This window comes from Gymnodraco acuticeps, unplaced genomic scaffold (genome assembly GCF_902827175.1).
Source record: "Gymnodraco acuticeps unplaced genomic scaffold, fGymAcu1.1, whole genome shotgun sequence".
Classification (NCBI taxonomy): Eukaryota; Metazoa; Chordata; class Actinopteri; order Perciformes; family Bathydraconidae; genus Gymnodraco; species Gymnodraco acuticeps.
This window is the reverse complement of record NW_022991325.1, coordinates 1,391,745-1,408,456: the sequence shown is the minus strand read 5'-3', so window position 1 is coordinate 1,408,456 and position 16,712 is coordinate 1,391,745. Positions and strand designations below refer to the sequence as shown.

At 40.4% G+C, this 16,712-nt stretch overlaps 1 protein-coding gene across 2 annotated transcripts; it reads left to right on the top strand.

Annotated features, from left to right (window-relative positions):
- Nucleotides 1-3,116: 3,116 nt before the first annotated feature.
- LOC117562547 (uncharacterized protein DDB_G0283697-like) lies at nt 3,117-14,158 on the top strand. Of its 2 annotated transcripts, XM_034240399.1 has the most exons (7): nt 3,117-3,328; nt 3,693-4,214; nt 4,354-4,482; nt 5,214-6,256; nt 6,437-7,586; nt 12,773-12,851; nt 13,886-14,158. In XM_034240399.1, exons 2-7 carry the CDS (start codon nt 3,735-3,737, stop codon nt 13,894-13,896), a joined length of 2,892 nt encoding a protein of 963 aa, XP_034096290.1. In that variant the 5' UTR covers nt 3,117-3,328; nt 3,693-3,734; the 3' UTR covers nt 13,897-14,158. The 2 variants fall into 2 exon arrangements, with proteins under 2 accessions (XP_034096290.1, XP_034096289.1); XM_034240398.1 differs by having other exon boundaries at nt 5,214-7,586.
- Nucleotides 14,159-16,712: the final 2,554 nt, after the last annotated feature.

Sequence of the window (16,712 nt, the reverse complement as noted above, 5' to 3'; positions counted from 1 at the left end):
GCCCCCGCATAGTCCGCCTATAGGAAGAAACGGCCCTGGAGAGATGTATCCATAGATCTCTTAATTTTGCTCTCAAAGTGCACCAGATTGATGCTTTTAACTTCAATATTTAAAAATAAATCTTCCCAGGGGAGCTTGTCCCCGGACGCGTCTATCGTTTTTCCAACCCAGTTTAGATTTAACCACGCCCACTTCCGCATTACGCAAGGATCGACGTAGCTCTACGCGATAGCGTCATAGACGCGACACACCCGTGAAATCTGAATCTGACAAGCGAAATACCGTCCTTTTAAACGCCGCATAATATACAATATACAATATAATAGTGCTTCTTTGTCAATATGACTGACGACCACACTTATGCAGTGCTGAGGTAATGTTAATTAATCATTTAATATGAATTCCTGATGGATATAAGAGGGATACATTAGCAAACATCTGTGTATATATAGCCTATATATAATGTTTCGTTTTTTTGTTTGTCATGTAACATATTAAGGTTTTTACCTTCTGTTTAGGATGTAAAGGTATCTATGTAATATTGTATTTAAAGATAGACATTTATAATATGTTATAAATAAATGTCTATTTTGTTATATAATACAACATATAACATTTGACATTAATAACAGGCATGATTATTACACAGTCAACCCTTATTCAGAGTGCCTAATAAATGTATATATTTTTTTACAGTGCAGATTTTGGCTTTTTTGGGACCATCGCACATGTGTGTAAGCAGGGCCGCCCCTCCCTACAGGCCAATCACGCAGGCTGCATGGGGCCCCGCGTTGCGCAGGAGGCCTCGCCCAGAGGTCCTCAGCTGCTGTGCGCAGTTCTCCGCGCACCCCCCGCGAGAGTGAGAGGTGACAAAGGGGAGCACGTCTGTAACCCGACACCGTTGCAATGAATCGACATCTGACCAATCACGGCTTTGATACGGCCACTAGTGCAGGTGAAGAGATGTCGGTGAAAAGACAGTTTCAGTATGGAGCAAGCAAGAGGGGAAAAAAACAAAACATGAAGAAACTAGAGCATCACTCGAAGGTGAGTTATTGTATGAGTCAAATGTACAACTTGTGAATGTTGTATAAGTCAAATTGCCAATTGCCATATTAAAACATCAGCTGCAATTCACGACATGAAGAAGGCAGTCTCTGCAGCATATGGGCTAATGGAGATGAAGTTATTTCCAGCATTCTTTATTTAACATTCATTCAAGTATGTGATGCCTTTTATCTGCTAATGTACAGGAGGAAGAGTGATACACTGTCTGTCTAGTTGGCTTACATAACAGTTAAAGTTTACAGCCTAAAAAACATGGAGCATTTTTTCCCCTTTTATTCATTTTTATGTCAATTTGCACATTTCATGGTGACGCTCAGCCTCTCCCCTTAACTCCTAACAGTCATCATCATGTCAACCACAACACAGATAAATACTGAGAGAAATGTGTGTGTAGTTGTTGATACATTGCTGACAGAGGGAACTACGTTTGAATACAGATTTAAGAAATATCAGTTTTGTCATCAGCAACATCAGCATGTTTTGTCTTGACTATATTACAATATTATAATAAAATAACAGTATTTATATTATTGAATTGATTATGATTATTATTATTAGTAGAAGTAGTTTATTTGCATTAATTATATTTTAATCTTTTTGAGGCTAGTATTTGGCAGGAAATGCAGACGTACCTGTAAACTGAACGACATACATGCACATTTACCATTTACCTCACTGTATAAAAAAGTAACTGTTGATAATAATAATAAACAGGAATTATATTTGCAAAGTAGCCTACTTTGTTTCCAAAAAAAAAAAAGTTTCACTCCTGTCGGTTGGGGGAGGGCCTCATCTCACAATGTCGCTTGGGGCCCCAAGTTGGCCAGGGGCCAGTAATAGGGGCCTGTGTGTAAGTAACAAGTATGCTGTATAATCTGCAACAACTGTCAGGTGGTGTTATTGATTATCTTTGCAAAAGAGCCCCCACCAATATTGATTTTGAAAAATATATTTTAATTGAAATGGAGCAAAAACAAAAGGGTAGAATTGATCATACCATATTATGTTATTATTACAACTGTTTTTATTATATTGTGTTGTTTATATATATATATATATATATATATATATATATATATATATATATATATATGTGTGTGTGTACTAATTAATATAAAGTGTATATATGTGAGTGTGTATAAATGAATAAATACATGTGTGAGTACATTTATGTGTGTGTTTATATATATATATGTTTATAAATGAATAAATGTGTGTGTATATATATATATATATATATATATATATATATAAAATAGTATCATTAAATAATGCTGTCAGATAAATGAAGTACACAGTAATAGTCAAGGTTATATTCAATATTCTGCACACCAGCTGATAAGATATTTAAAATGTCTTGTTTGTCCTGAAAACGACATTTGAGGATACACATAACTGCCGAAGAAGAAGTCTATGACGCTATCGCGTAGAGCTACGTGGATCCTTGCGTAATGCGGAAGTGGGCGTGGTTAAATCTAAACTGGGTTGGGAAAATGATAGACGCTCCCCGGACCCCCCTACGTGAGGTCCACACACCACCTATACAAATAGCACTTTAACCCTGCTTACACCTATATGCCTGGAGTCTTCATTGTAACTGTCACACTGTGTATTTGCGTGGGGAGTGTTGCAGTAGAAAATTCCACTGTAGCGACCGGTATATTAATGGGAAACCCTAAATGTTTGAGCACCCTCTATGAATCAATCAATCAATCAATCAATGTTTATTTATATAGCCCAATATCATGAATATATATGAAACGTCATGCTACCCCACAGCACCACAAACATAAATATCTGGCGCCGCGCCACTGAGCCTGACTATTTGTGTTGGGGGGGGCCCGACTTTTTTTTTTTCTCCAAAGGGAGGGCCTGACAGAAAAAGTTTGAGAACCACTGCCTTAGGCCAATGAGTATGACATGTTAATGTCATCATATTTTTGTCAAAGTTTAGTGGAACACGAGGTGAACGCCTGTCTTCAGGTCATATGGCCATAAGTCGTCAGTCAGAACAGTGCAGTTGGTACTCCGCCCTGTGGGTGATGCTGTTAGTACCAACATTTCACACCACCGAAGCTCTGAGCATTTTTGGCCAATTTGTTTTAACATTAACGGTTACCCCCCGCTTTTTTCGGAAGCCTACTGAAGGTCCCTATTGGCACATCAGTATTCAATAATTACATTTTCCATATAACAGCCTTGAAAAAACAAAACCTCCGCTATGCGACAGAGGAAGGGGTAGTTTGAGACGCTGTAGCAGGTAAGCAGTCTGTTAGATGCTAAGCTAGCTGCTAAGCTATCCGACTAAAAACTGAATTTAACGCTAGTCAGTTTTGCTGTCTGTTCTGTCCTAAATTTGCAAAGTGACTTAAGTACAGCATGTCACCGTGGAATACAGGTTGGTTTATCAAAAGCCAGGCTTTGTCTTTCCTCACAATTAGTAAGTATGTAAGCCAAAGTAATCTTTGTGAACGCAGCGTTGTGTCAACAGTGACGAGAGGGGGGCTTGTCCAAAAGACAGTTGGTCTTTTTTCTTTTTCTTCAGTGCTGTCAGTACAGTAACAGTCTACAAGGCTGGTCTTTTTCTTCGAAAGTAATCTTTCCACATTGTTTCTACTTTACAGAGTGCATTGACTACATACATCTTAAGTGAGGCTGGCTGAAGGATGGATCCAATCGACTGGGATGCCATACGAGCAATCCAGAGAAATCTGCACCCAAATCATCAAAATGACATAAATAACAGCATTGAGAATACCCCAAGAACTAATATTGAGTGGGACGCTTACTGTGAATACTCAAGACCCACTGTTGGTGAAGCACACAGCAGCATGAGAGTGAATGTGGAACACGAGCGACTGAGTCCTTCCTTTCATAATGTTTATATTAAAGACTCAGAAGTCCAGGACCCAGACGGAGAACCGCTTCCATCGGTTGAAGAAGATCCAGAGCTGTCAAGAAAGAGGAAAGAGCTTAGAGAGATAGAGGAGCGGATAATGTTTAAGAAAGCTGCCATTGCTCTGAAAGCAGTTGAACCAACACTGCCAAACGTTTCCAGTAATGCAGCTACATGCAAAGGGGCAACTCTTAAAGAAAGGGTGAATGTCATTTTGCAGAAAATAAATCCTGCCATATTTAACTCAATGGTAAGTACGTTTTGTTAATGGTTAGATAATCCTTTGTTTAATATTTTTTTAACGTGGGTTTCTTACCAATTTGCAGCGTCCAACTGTGTTCCACAAATTAAACTGTAGGCCTATACTGTACTGCTTTATTGTTTTTCAGTTTTGGTCGCACAGAGAGCGAATGCACTCATCCAGGCTGAGCAAAGATAGTCTCCTGCAGAACAACCATCCCCTGAAGCTCAGAGTGAAGGCGCTAATGAAGAGGAGATGCAGTGATCCAGCACGCAAGGTTTGTACCACTTTTTGCCCCTTAATTTGTAGAAAAAGTATATCAATATATACAAGAAAATACATTAATAATGATGGTAATCATCCATATTTATCTAGCCATCTGGGTTCTATCTATAGCTACTTATCCTTTAACCTTTCCGTAACCTTAAAGGTAAATTACACTTTCTTTTTTGAATATACTCATCACTTGTAATGTTGAAATAATACTGCAATTATTATTGCAATATAGGTTGTTTTTTAAAAAGCCACCTAGACCATCAAAATGTGCGTAACTCCTTCCATTATCGTGTTTATTTACAGTGCTGAACTGATAAATCAGCTGGCTATTATTAGCTTAATGCAGATTTATTGGAATCAGATTTGATAACAAGACATTTCAGCACAGGAATCCCATGAACCTTAAATCAATCTCAGTGCCATTTTTCATATCGATGTCTTTTATCGGAATAAGCACCCTGGTCACACTGATGTTAAAGTCCATTTGCAATTGTATCAGGTCGGACCTAAAAACATAGATGTATAACTTTTAAAATGGCTGTATTTAATTCCCTGAAGTAGAGAGCGCAGAAATGTGCTCTATTAAATTAATAAACTCAATTGTCATAGACTTTTAGACCTTTAGAAGTTCCAATCATAAAAAAAAGTAATGTGCTTGCCATAACTTTTTGTTTCTCATGAAATGAGGTGTAAAAAAAATAAAATGTTTTTGAATATCTGTCCTTTCCTCAGTGCGGTGAAACCCCACCGTCTCCCCCCAGTCGAAGCTTTACCTCACCAGCCAAGGAGGAGACTATCGCCAACGAAGGTTTCCAGCGCTTCCTCAGCGTGCTCAACAAAGGAGTGGACATAGACTTCCTCAGCAGGATTGTCAATGATGATGATGATGATGATGAAGATCTCCCTTCAGGCGAGCAGCTCCTAACCACTCAGCCCCCTGCAGTAGAGAAAGAGCCACATCCATCTTTCAGGAGCGAGGTCCAGCGATCAAACAGTGAAGCCTCGCTTCCCGACTTCAGTCAGACCAACAGAGGCCACGACACCTTTTGCATGCCGGGCGATGAAGAAAGTAGGAATGAAGGAGGAGAAAGCAAGTTTGGTTCTAGCATACCATCAAAGTCACCTGTTTCAGTTGTGAAGAAGAAGGAAGAAGAAGATAAACCAAAGGTGGATGTGCAGCATGAACAGCTTCAGAATATTCTTAAAACTCTGGGGTTGAACCTGGAAGTGGAAGGGATGAGCAAACTAGAAGATCGGACTCAGGAGAGACTGTACGGGAAGAAGAATGAAGACACAAATGTAGAAGGATGTAGAGCAGCACAGGAGAGTCAGCATAGTGGCCCCCAGAGACATTTCAGTAACTCTTCATCCTCCTCAAGGTCCACCAAGTCTAGAAGCTTAAGTCCCAGCCTCCCAATGCGTCAGTGCTCCCCCAGCACTGGAAACCTGGAACGAAAGTCTGAACAGACTTATTCGAGAGAGAGGAGAGACAGGATTATAGACAATAGCAGAGACATATTTAGAGACAGAAGCAGAGACAGGGTTATAGACAGAAGCAGAGAAAGGATTATTGACAGAAGCAGAGACAGAAGCAGAGACAGGATTATAGACAGAAGCAGAGACAGAAGCAGAGACAGAAGCAGAGACAGAAGCAGAGAAAGGATTATTGACAGAAGCAGAGACAGAAGCAGAGACAGAAGCAGAGAAAGGATTATTGACAGAAGCAGAGACAGAAGCAGAGAAAGGATTATTGGCAGAGACAGAAGCAGAGAAAGGATTATTGACAGAAGCAGAGACAGAAGCAGAGACGGAAGCAGAGACGGAAGCAGAGACGGAAGCAGAGAAAGGATTATTGACAGAAGCAGAGACAGAAGCAGAGACAGAAGCAGAGACGGAAGCAGAGAAAGGATTATTGACAGAAGCAGAGACAGAAGCAGAGACGGAAGCAGAGAAAGGATTATTGACAGAAGCAGAGACAGAAGCAGAGACAGAAGCAGAGACAGAAGCAGAGAAAGGATTATTGACAGAAGCAGAGACAGAAGCAGAGACAGAAGCAGAGACAGAAGCAGAGACGGAAGCAGAGAAAGGATTATTGACAGAAGCAGAGACCGAAGCAGAGACAGAAGCAGAGAAAGGATTATTGACAGAAGCAGAGACAGAAGCAGAGACAGAAGCAGAGACAGAAGCAGAGAAATGATTATTGACAGAAGCAGAGACAGAAGCAGAGAAAGGATTATTGACAGAAGCAGAGACAGAAGCAGAGAAAGGATTATTGACAGAAGCAGAGACAGATTTAGAGACAGAAGCAGAGACAGGATTATTGACAGAAGCCGAGACAGAAGCAGAGACAGGATTATTGACAGAAGCAGAGACAGAAGCAGAGACAGGATTAGAGACAATAGCAAAAACAGAATTGGAGACAGAAGCAGAGAAATTGTTATAGACAGAAGCAGAGATGGAAACAGTCTTACACAAAACCAAACCAACCCCCATCCCAACCCGGATAATTGTTCTACATTTCCACAATACAGTTTGTCCGAGGACTCACAGTACACTGCCTATGATAAAGGCACTTACAGCTCTGCCACAAATACTTACTGGGGACAGACGCAGGTGTCTATTCCTCCCTCCCTTTACCCCGGTGAGGGTCCTTACCCCCTAAACCCTTACCATAACTTTCCTGATTTTGTGGGGGAACCTCACATGGTTAACCCCTATCACAACCCCCTTGACACAAACTTTTTTGTAAATCCAGACTTGTCTGCGAGTGAAGGCCAAGTTGCATCTTTTTCCAAGATTCGCTGCCTGCAGGTCATCGACAGTACGCAGCAGTGTGTAATGAAAAAGAACACCACAAAGAATTATAAGAAGAATTTGAGTGCAAGGAAACTCAGGAAGGTTCAATACTGGGACAATGTAATGGCGAAACATGAACGAAAAACGTTATTATCCGAAGTGCCTAAGGCAGAGGCTGAGGTGGACCCTCCACCTTTGCCACCGAAGTTGCAGGAAAATAACATTGAACGTGTGTCCCAACCCGAGCCGATACACAAGAAGAAACGGCAGCTAACAGAGGAGGAAGTCAAAGCGAACCTGAGGAAAACGGTTGGTTACATTAGCTTCCTAATCCATGTAATTTCAGGAGGTCATGTTATGGAGGTTTGATCCCACTTGGATGGGATTTCAGTTTATCATGCCGAAAAGTTAGGCTACCAGCTAAGCTAAATTTAATTTGTGGATCAGGGCAAGTATTTATCTAGTGTTGCAGAAGAAAAAAATCACTCTTACCTGACATTTGATCAACTTTCTTAAAGCTACAGTAAGTACATTTATCAAAAATATACTTATATTTGTTAAATCTGTTTATCCTGACAGTAGTGAATGAGACAGATATGTGAAAACATAATCCTCTATTGCTTCAATGATCTTTAATTTGAAGATTACATGCAGAAAAAAAGCAACCAATCAGATCAGAGCAGTCTCTAACACACTGTTAATCACTGCTGCATGAAATCCGATCATCAAACTAAGCAGCACTGAAAAAATATGAAGATAGATTCTGTTACTGCATTGACTATTTCTCGTCTCTATTGTTTTCAGAAATATTTTTGTTAAACTGTAAAATTAAAGTTTGCGCGGGTTGGTACTTGGTTTTAGCGCAACTGTTTTCAATGTGGAGCCTGGACCGCAAACATTCATTTTTAACACTTAACAGCACATAAAATATGTCTCGGACAACATTTCAGTAACAAAACTGACAGAATTGTGATATCATAGTATGACAGTTTAGTTCGGCTTGGTTAAATCTTGTTAATGCCATTAGGAGTTAAAGCTCACCTATTATGCTATATTTGAACAAAATATTATAGGGCCATATCTATACAAAACATGTTTATGAAGTGTTTTGCTCAAAATACCAAACAGATCACCCATTGCAGCATGCCTCATACCCCTCTATTTCAGCCCTGTTACTAGGGTTGAGTGCTATTGCCTAGGGATGTAACGATATACCGAATATCGCGGTAAATAAACGTCCCAATACCGTCGTGAGACTGACAAAATCTACCGCGATTATTTTTTTTTTAAAAACACTTTTTTTTAAAAAAAAACCTTTATTTAACCAGGTGGTCCCATTGAGACCATCGATCTCTTTTTCAAGAGAGACCTGTCCAACATGGCAGGCAGCAAGGTTACAACATAAACATAAAACAACAGAACACAAAAGGACATCGTATTTACAGGGCTACATTTACACACCTAGAGACATTGACAAGTACCAACAGTATATTTATATCTCGCCCTGTCAATAAGCCTCACCTTCTTGGCAAAAACGGTGGAGAGACAATGCACAGTTTGACTTTTTCGCTGTCCGTCATTTTGACAGACAGGATCGTAAAATGTCCGTCATAATCCCTTATTACCCGTCGGGTCTGAACAGTTCACAAGAGAGCACGCTCATGAACTGTCAACGGGGGGGGGGCGGCATGCACGCACGGCATGCACGCGAGGTGCATGCCGTGTGTGCATGCACCTCGCGAGAGCGCACACAGCGTAAAGCAAAACCTCCCAGACATGTGTTGATCTGTACGGCAAAGTACTGGTTTGGAAACTATATAATTTCCTTTTGGAAGGCATGCATAACACGGCATAACACCAGAGCCTCGCTGCGGGGAAACGTTGGCGCTGTTCCGAGTTTGTTCTAATCTGTCAAAATGACAGACAGCTTTCAGATTTTTCTGTCACTGATAAATAAAATATTCGGTTAACGCGACCACTGCTGTGCTGTCCCAGCAACATCAGTAATAAGCGAGAGAGTTTTTTCCAGAGCAGGGGATATTGTAAATGCCCAAACATCCCAGCTTATAAATACCTGGAAATGTGGACATTCTCATATTCCTAAAAACCTGTCTGATGATGCTGAGTGAGTGACTAGTGAGTTTGAGTTGAGTTACTTGAAAAACTAAAGTGAAACTTGATTTATTTTATTGCAGTGTCTAATTATTAAATGTCCTTGTTTATTTGTGAGATGCAGTGGCACAAAGAAAATGCCTACTTTGTTTGGTAGTACTATAGGTACAAAAACACTGGTTTTCTTGTTCCAATCTGTTACTGTCACTTTGTTTTTGACACTTTAAAATACTGCTATCCTACTAAAATGCTGTACAAATCAGATTTATTATTTAATAAAGAAATGTTTTTATTTTTTTTATTTATTATTCAATATCGCGATAAATACCGTCGTTTTTGGTATCGTTACATCCCTACTATTGCCCCTTTCACACCTACGCAGTAGGGATGCCAGCGATTAATCGTTTAATCGTTACAGTCTCCATAATCGATTATTATTTTTAAAAATCGATTATATTTTTTTTTATTTTTTTTATTATTTAATTAAAAAAAAAATTCTGGCTTAGTTTCAACCAAAATATAGACTAATGCTAATAATAGTAATAGTATTAATAATTGTAAATGGTGGGGGGGGGGGGTCGGTCGGTCGGTCGATTAATCGATTATTAATCGCCAGGGCTGCCGATTAATCGATTTTAATCATGGTCAGTTTCTGGCAACCCTACTACGCAGTTCCCGTTCTAGCTCCGTGCTAGAGCTTTTCTGGTTCGGAACCGGTTTTTCTTTTCAGCCCTCGTTTTGTTCACACCGCCCAGAGCCCGACTGGTGCTGCTGCGTCATGACGTCACAGGTTACGTCGCTGATTTTCTCCCCAACGACGTCGGATCGATGATCGTGTTGCTTTTAATCATACGAAGCCAGATTAAATTAAATAACGACTTATCAACCCTTGTACTTTTCTCCAGAGTGCTGTGGTTCATTGTTTATTAATGTGTTTCAGCGGCATTTATCGACCATCACAACGCTGTTCAAAATGGGTGATGTTAGCATAGCAACCAAAGCTAAACTGACTATCTTGACTACTTGTTGCTATCCTATTGTGCCATAAGCCGTTTTCTACAGGCACATTTTACTGGCGTATTTTTCGTTATGATTCTACTTGTGATAGTCGGACATGAGTCATGACAACCTGTGCAGCCCATGTATTGATTCCATCCGATAGCTGCTATAATACAAAACAAAACGTCTGCCTGCTCTCCACAATGATCAATGACAGCGAAGGGATGGTACAAATAAACAGAATCACACGAAGCCTGGTTAGTGTTGCCTGACTTTATAAAGTGTGTTTTTTTTAATAAGTGTGTGGTTGCGTTCTAGTCACTTTGGTCAGCGCTACTGCTTGTTACAACTTTAATTTGTCGTACTCGCCTTCAATTGTTATTGCTCAGGTTGATCCTGCCCCCGCCTCCGACGTAAGCGTGACGTATGCGGTTCTTGCTTCTAGACCGACAATTTGTTGGTGCTTGAAAAGCACCGGGTTTTGGAGCTTAGAGGCGGCTTTGCTGCGGTGTGAACAGGAAAAACCGGTGCTTTTCAGGCTCTAGTTCCGAACCGGCCCTGGAACCGCGTTGGTGTGAAAGCCCCATAAATGTAACCGAGCTGCTGCTGGCCACGCCCCTTTGGAGCGCCCGCATTCAAGCAGTGAGCTCTGAAGAGAAGGCTGTCTACTGGTAGAAACTCAGCTAAACACTGCCGTGATTAAACGCCATATTATGTTCCAAACCACATCAAGCATTATTTCTGAAACAGTATGGAGCTCAAACACTTTCTCTCTCACGGGTTTCCCACAAGGACAGTTCCTTTTTATATCCGGCTTCTTTACACATATTATCTCCAGTACAGTGTTAGCTCAGTGTTAACGTTGGTTGCTAATGTAAACACAGACCATATTATTTCCAAAACACGTCACGCATTGTTTCTGATACAGCGACTTTATTGATAGAGGACGATAGGTTGGGGCAAATCTGGATCAGCTCCGTTGTACCCCCGTTTTTAGAGATGTGGGTAAGGAGGAAAAGAGAGAGGGTTGTATTTTGACTTTGTGATTCTCCTTACACATCGGGGACACATATTTATGTACAAAAGACAACCAAAAGTGCATAATAATATATATGGTGACCTAATAATAGGTAACCTTTAACACTGGGGGGGAGGTAGGGAAACTTGCACCACTTTCAGGAGATAGTGAATTTATTTTTCTTACTAACTGCATCTGAACTGCGGAAATCCCTCTTATTGTTTTAAGAGATGTTCATAGATGAGTGTTGATCAAGGATTTTGCGTGGGATGTAAAATAAATGGCCTGTTCCTTCGATAAAACCAAAGCGATCAGTCTCACAAGCTACATGTTCTTAATTGTTACATAATAAATGTAATCATTTATTCCATTTTGTGACACTACCAATGACTGCTTTTAAGAGATATATTCCACGATAATAAAGTGTATTTCCCAAACTTTACAGAAAGAGTATATAGGGACGGCACAATTGATACAAAATGTACTAAAACTAGTGCAATATCAAAATCGCAGTAAGTAGAGGCAATATTTGGTAAAGAAAAATATTGCATATATCTGAATGAAGTATTTTGGAGCTTCAGAGAAGTCCAGGGCTCCAAACAGTGTCCTGGAGTCTATAACAATCCTTGTTTGGTACAGGTCCTCTAATAAAGCATTGTAAAACGATGCATAGTGGTGACTTGGGTATTAACCATTACATGATACTTGTTAGACGCTTTTATCCAAAGCGACTTGCATACTCAATACTGTGGAATCCCCACAGGAGCAATTTGGGGTGAAGTGTCTCAGGGACACAACGACATGCTGACTACAGTGGGGTTTGAACCTGTGACCCCCTGATCCGAACACCTTCACACAACCCACTGCGCCACACGCCTCCTTGCACACCAAATGCTTTAGTCTTTTCAAGTTTACATTAAATACATTTATGTATTCATGGTCTTGGCCTGTCAGTTTTACTTCTCATATTCTCAGGCAAATATCTCATTGATTATTGAGATGAGGAGTTATGCCATTTAGCAAAGCTGTCATTATATTACAGCAGATATAACGTCATAAAGCACAAAATAGAACTTCTGTCTTCTCAGTTTCCTTTTTTTTAATGAAAACTACAACACATGATGAGTGTTTCTAGTCCTTAAAGTTATTATTGATAAACAGTTCCAGATATCGTCAGAATCAGAATATCTTTATTAGTCCCACAGAGGGGACATTTACATTGTTACAGCAGAAAAGAGCCAAAGACAGCTTAATCTTAGAGGATTTCCAAACATTAGTGTTTTAAGGCCTGTGCTAAACTTGCTACTGTTACTGAAAATGCCACAATATAATATATTCAACCCCCTTCTATTGTTTTTGTTTTAAGCTTGAAGCATTTAACCAGAAGGTGAAGCAGAGTGTCCCACAGCCAGTGAACTTCCCATCGCCTCACACTGATTACGAAGGTAGGTGCACTAAAGCAGTACTTCTCAAAGTGTGGTCCGCGGACCACTGGTGGTCCGTGAGCGCCCCCTAGTGATCCGTGAGTATATTGGTAAAATTTCACATTTGAAAGAAATACATTTATTTAAGTTTTTCGCACTCTCGCGGGAATATCTCCGCAATGGAACGAGCTTAAGTTTAACTTTCGATTGCATGAAATAGCCCAGATAAACACCTTAATCACACATGTTGCCACTTGTTTGTACCATTTTCAGGCGATTTGTAAAAAACGATGTGTTTTTGGATATTTGTGGAGTTAGGTGGTCCGCGAGTGTTTTTTTATTGGTTAGGTGGTCCTTGGTATGAAAAAGTTTGAGAAACACTGGACTAAAGCCTGACAACACTGATTGTTGACTGTGTTTTCATTGAATAAAGGTTTGATAAATGTTCCTGATTGAGACTGTCTCCGTTTACACATCAAGTGAAATGTCTAATTTAACCCTCCAATAATTTATCAGTACCCATTAATGATTTGACATGTATTATGTTTTGTTATATTTAGCTCCTACTAAGGCTGCTCGATTATGGCAAAAATCATAATCTCGATTATTTGGGTCAATAATTGATATCACGATTATTAAAAACGATTATCCATGTACTTTGAAAACATCAATTTATTGAGAATTTTTTTTTGAACAGTATGTTTTTAACAGTTGATTACCCTGAACTTTAAGTATAACTCAACTGAAAAACCAAAAAATAAATTAATAATAATAATAAAAAAATAATCGTTGTATTCCGATTACGTTGTTTTCGTAATCGTTGCAAGCCATATACTCGTAATTGCGATTTAAAATACGATTAATTGAGCAGCCCTAGCTCCTACCAACAAAACATCGCAGCCTATCTTTCAGTTCTTTATTGAAATGCTATTGTATAGATAAAGGATGTCCATACAATTCAATGCATGACAATTAAAACAGAAATATGTCAGCAGAATTGAGTAACTGTTGTCTGGTCTCACTTGTTAATCCTATTTCTCTCCTTTGTTGTGTAGATGCATCATGACTGTCTGATCATTTGAAGCTGCTGTGAGAGATCATCTGGACTTCAGATCCAACATACACATTCAGTCACTGTTACAGGAGGATGTAGTATTTTAGTTGTATTTCCAAACATGTTGAAAAGTAAACTATATATTCCTTAAAATAATATGTTTGTGCCATGTATTACCAGTTTCTGTAAAGAAATTGTCCTTATTTCTGTGAATTTCTTCTTTGGAAATCAGTTTCTTGCTGTATACATTTGATTAAAAATACATGTTTTTCAGGCTTTGTCTTAATTTGTTATATTTTTTTAATTAAGTGAAGTGATGGGTCAGACTAAGCATACAGAGCCCTAATACATTGAGAACATGACAAGAGAAAAAATAAGTTGTTTCTTATGGTGTGGGCTGTGTGTATTATCATTGCTGCAGGGCTGTCTACTGTAGTGTTTTGTGAGTGTGCATGTGACTATAGAGGCGATATAGGGCTTTTTAAAGAGAGAGGAGAAACACACTCCCATCCTGTACTGCCAACAGACCCATTGGGAAAGACTGTCGCTGTAAACAGAGATGGCAGAGCAAGGAAACAGGGAAAGGATGGCTAAATGAATGATAAAGAAATAAAAAAATAAAGTCAAATATGAAGCTCACTTGCCACTTTATCAGGTACACCTGTTCTACTGCACGTAAACGCAGATCTAATCAGCCAATCACATGGCAGCAACTCAATGCATTTAGGCATGTGCAGTAGATGGTGAAGAGGACCTGGTGAAGTTCAAATGGCATCAGGATGGGGAAGAAAGGTGATTTAAGTTACTTTGAACGTGTTATGGTTGTTGGTGCCAGATGGGCTGGTCTGAGTATTTCAGTCCGAAAAAGGGTACATTCTATGGAATCAAACAAGAGACAGAAGTATTTGAATTGTATCAGACACCGAATTTATAGCATTGAAAATAATTACTTTAAAAATCATGTATCTGAATTGTTTTGCTCCGAATTTACCAGTGTGCATCTGGACCCGGTGACGACATTACCTATTGACGCAGCAACCACTGTAAGTTATATTCTTGTTTAATTAGACTTCTCGGTTTCATTTATTCGACTCTGTATAATTGTTATTGTACCTTAAACGGCTAAATCGCTTTTGAGAGATTTTAAATCTCAGATCTGCTCAGGCGAAACCTGCTTCACAGGTCTCAGCACTCAAGCCTGCATTATTAATATAGGCAGGGCCAGTCTATTGTCGCCCATCAGCTGTAGATAGTTAACTAATTAGAGGGGCTTGCCCCTACAGCTGTGAGAACTGAGCAATCAGGCGTCCATTTTTAGGTATCACTTTCCTGGAGCGTCAGCTTCAGCGTCAGACAGACAAAGACATTGGAGTCCTACAGGAGTAAGACTGACAAAGACATTGGAGTCCTACAGGAGTCACGAGGGAGGCAAAGAGGAGGAAAATCCTACTTTGATTGAGCTAAGTATCGCTGGTGTTTTTATTTTCTATTTTGTTTCATTTTATTTTGTTGTTTAGCCCCTCATGCTATAATCATGTGTATTTTCTCCATTCCTGTTCATGTGTCTTCTCGCAATTATCACTGGCCCCGTATATCTCGTAATCGATATAACCGGCCTGCTCTCGTCTATCCCACGTGCTCCACTGAGATCCAACATCTAGTTTCAGGCGGCCTGTGGAACTGCCAGTCAGCTGTTCCTAAGGCTGACTTCATCTCTGGCTACGCCTCCCTGCAGTCTCTGGATTTCCTTGCTCTCACTGAGACCTGGATTACTCCATCCAACACATCCACCCCAGCAGCGCTCTCCACTGCATATTCCTTCTCCCATACACCCAGACCAACTGGCAGAGGAGGTGGCACTGGTCTCCTGCTCTCTCCCAAATGGAGCTTTTCCCTCTTCAAGCTACCTAACTTCACTCCTTCCACCTTTGAGTTCCATGCCGTCACAGTAACCCATCCTATACAGTTAACCATTGTTGTTCTCTACCGTCCACCAGGTGCCTTGGGGGACTTCTTGGAGGAATTAGATAATCTCCTCTCACACATCCCTGAAACTGGCCCTCCCGCTGTACTTCTCAGAGACTTCAACCTCCAGACGGGGAAGATAGACGAACTAACATCTCTGTTAACCGCCTTTGCTTTCTCACTGTCTCCATCCCCACCGACTCATAAAGCTGGCAATGTCCTTGATCTCATATTCTCAAGGAACTGCGCTACTTCTAACCTCTCTGTAAACCCGCTCCACACATCCGATCACTTCTTCATTTCATTCTCTCTATCCCTTTCCAAACATAACAAACTAATCTCTTCCCATCCTACACTTGTACGCCGTAACCTTCGCTCCCTCTCCCCCTCTACCTTTGCCTCGTCGGTGCTCTCAGCCCTCCCTTCCTCTGATTCGTTCCAACTCATGCCTCCAAACTCTGCTGCAGAAACTCTCCTCTCTACTCTCTCATCCACTCTGGACTCGCTCTGTCCTCTCACATCTCGGCAGGCTCGTCAGTCCCCTCCTGCTCCCTGGCTAAATGATGCACTGCGTGCTAATAGAACCGTCCTTAGGGCAGCAGAGCGGAAATTGTGGAAATCCAAACACCGTGACGACCTCCTAACCTATCAAGCTCTCCTCTCCTCTTTCTCTGCTTCGATCTCTCAGGCAAAAAGCTCTTTCTTTCAAGATAAGATCCAATCTTCCTATTCCAATCCTAAAAAACTATTTTCCATCTTCTCCACCCTCTTGGACCCTCCAAAAGCTCCTCCCCCCTCCTCACTTCTGTCAAGCGACTTTGTTACCCACTTTGAAAAAAAGGTTGATGATATTCGCTCTTCTT

Bases quoted from the DNA above. Each gene is read 5' to 3' on its own strand.
- LOC117562547 (XM_034240398.1), top strand. From the start codon at position 3,735: ATGGATCCAATCGACTGGGATGCCATACGAGCAATCCAGAGAAATCTG. The intron at 4,483-5,213 runs GTTTGTACCACT...TCCTTTCCTCAG, and splicing joins GCAGTGATCCAGCACGCAAG to TGCGGTGAAACCCCACCGTC. The intron at 7,587-12,772 runs GTTGGTTACATT...TTTTGTTTTAAG, and splicing joins AAGCGAACCTGAGGAAAACG to CTTGAAGCATTTAACCAGAA.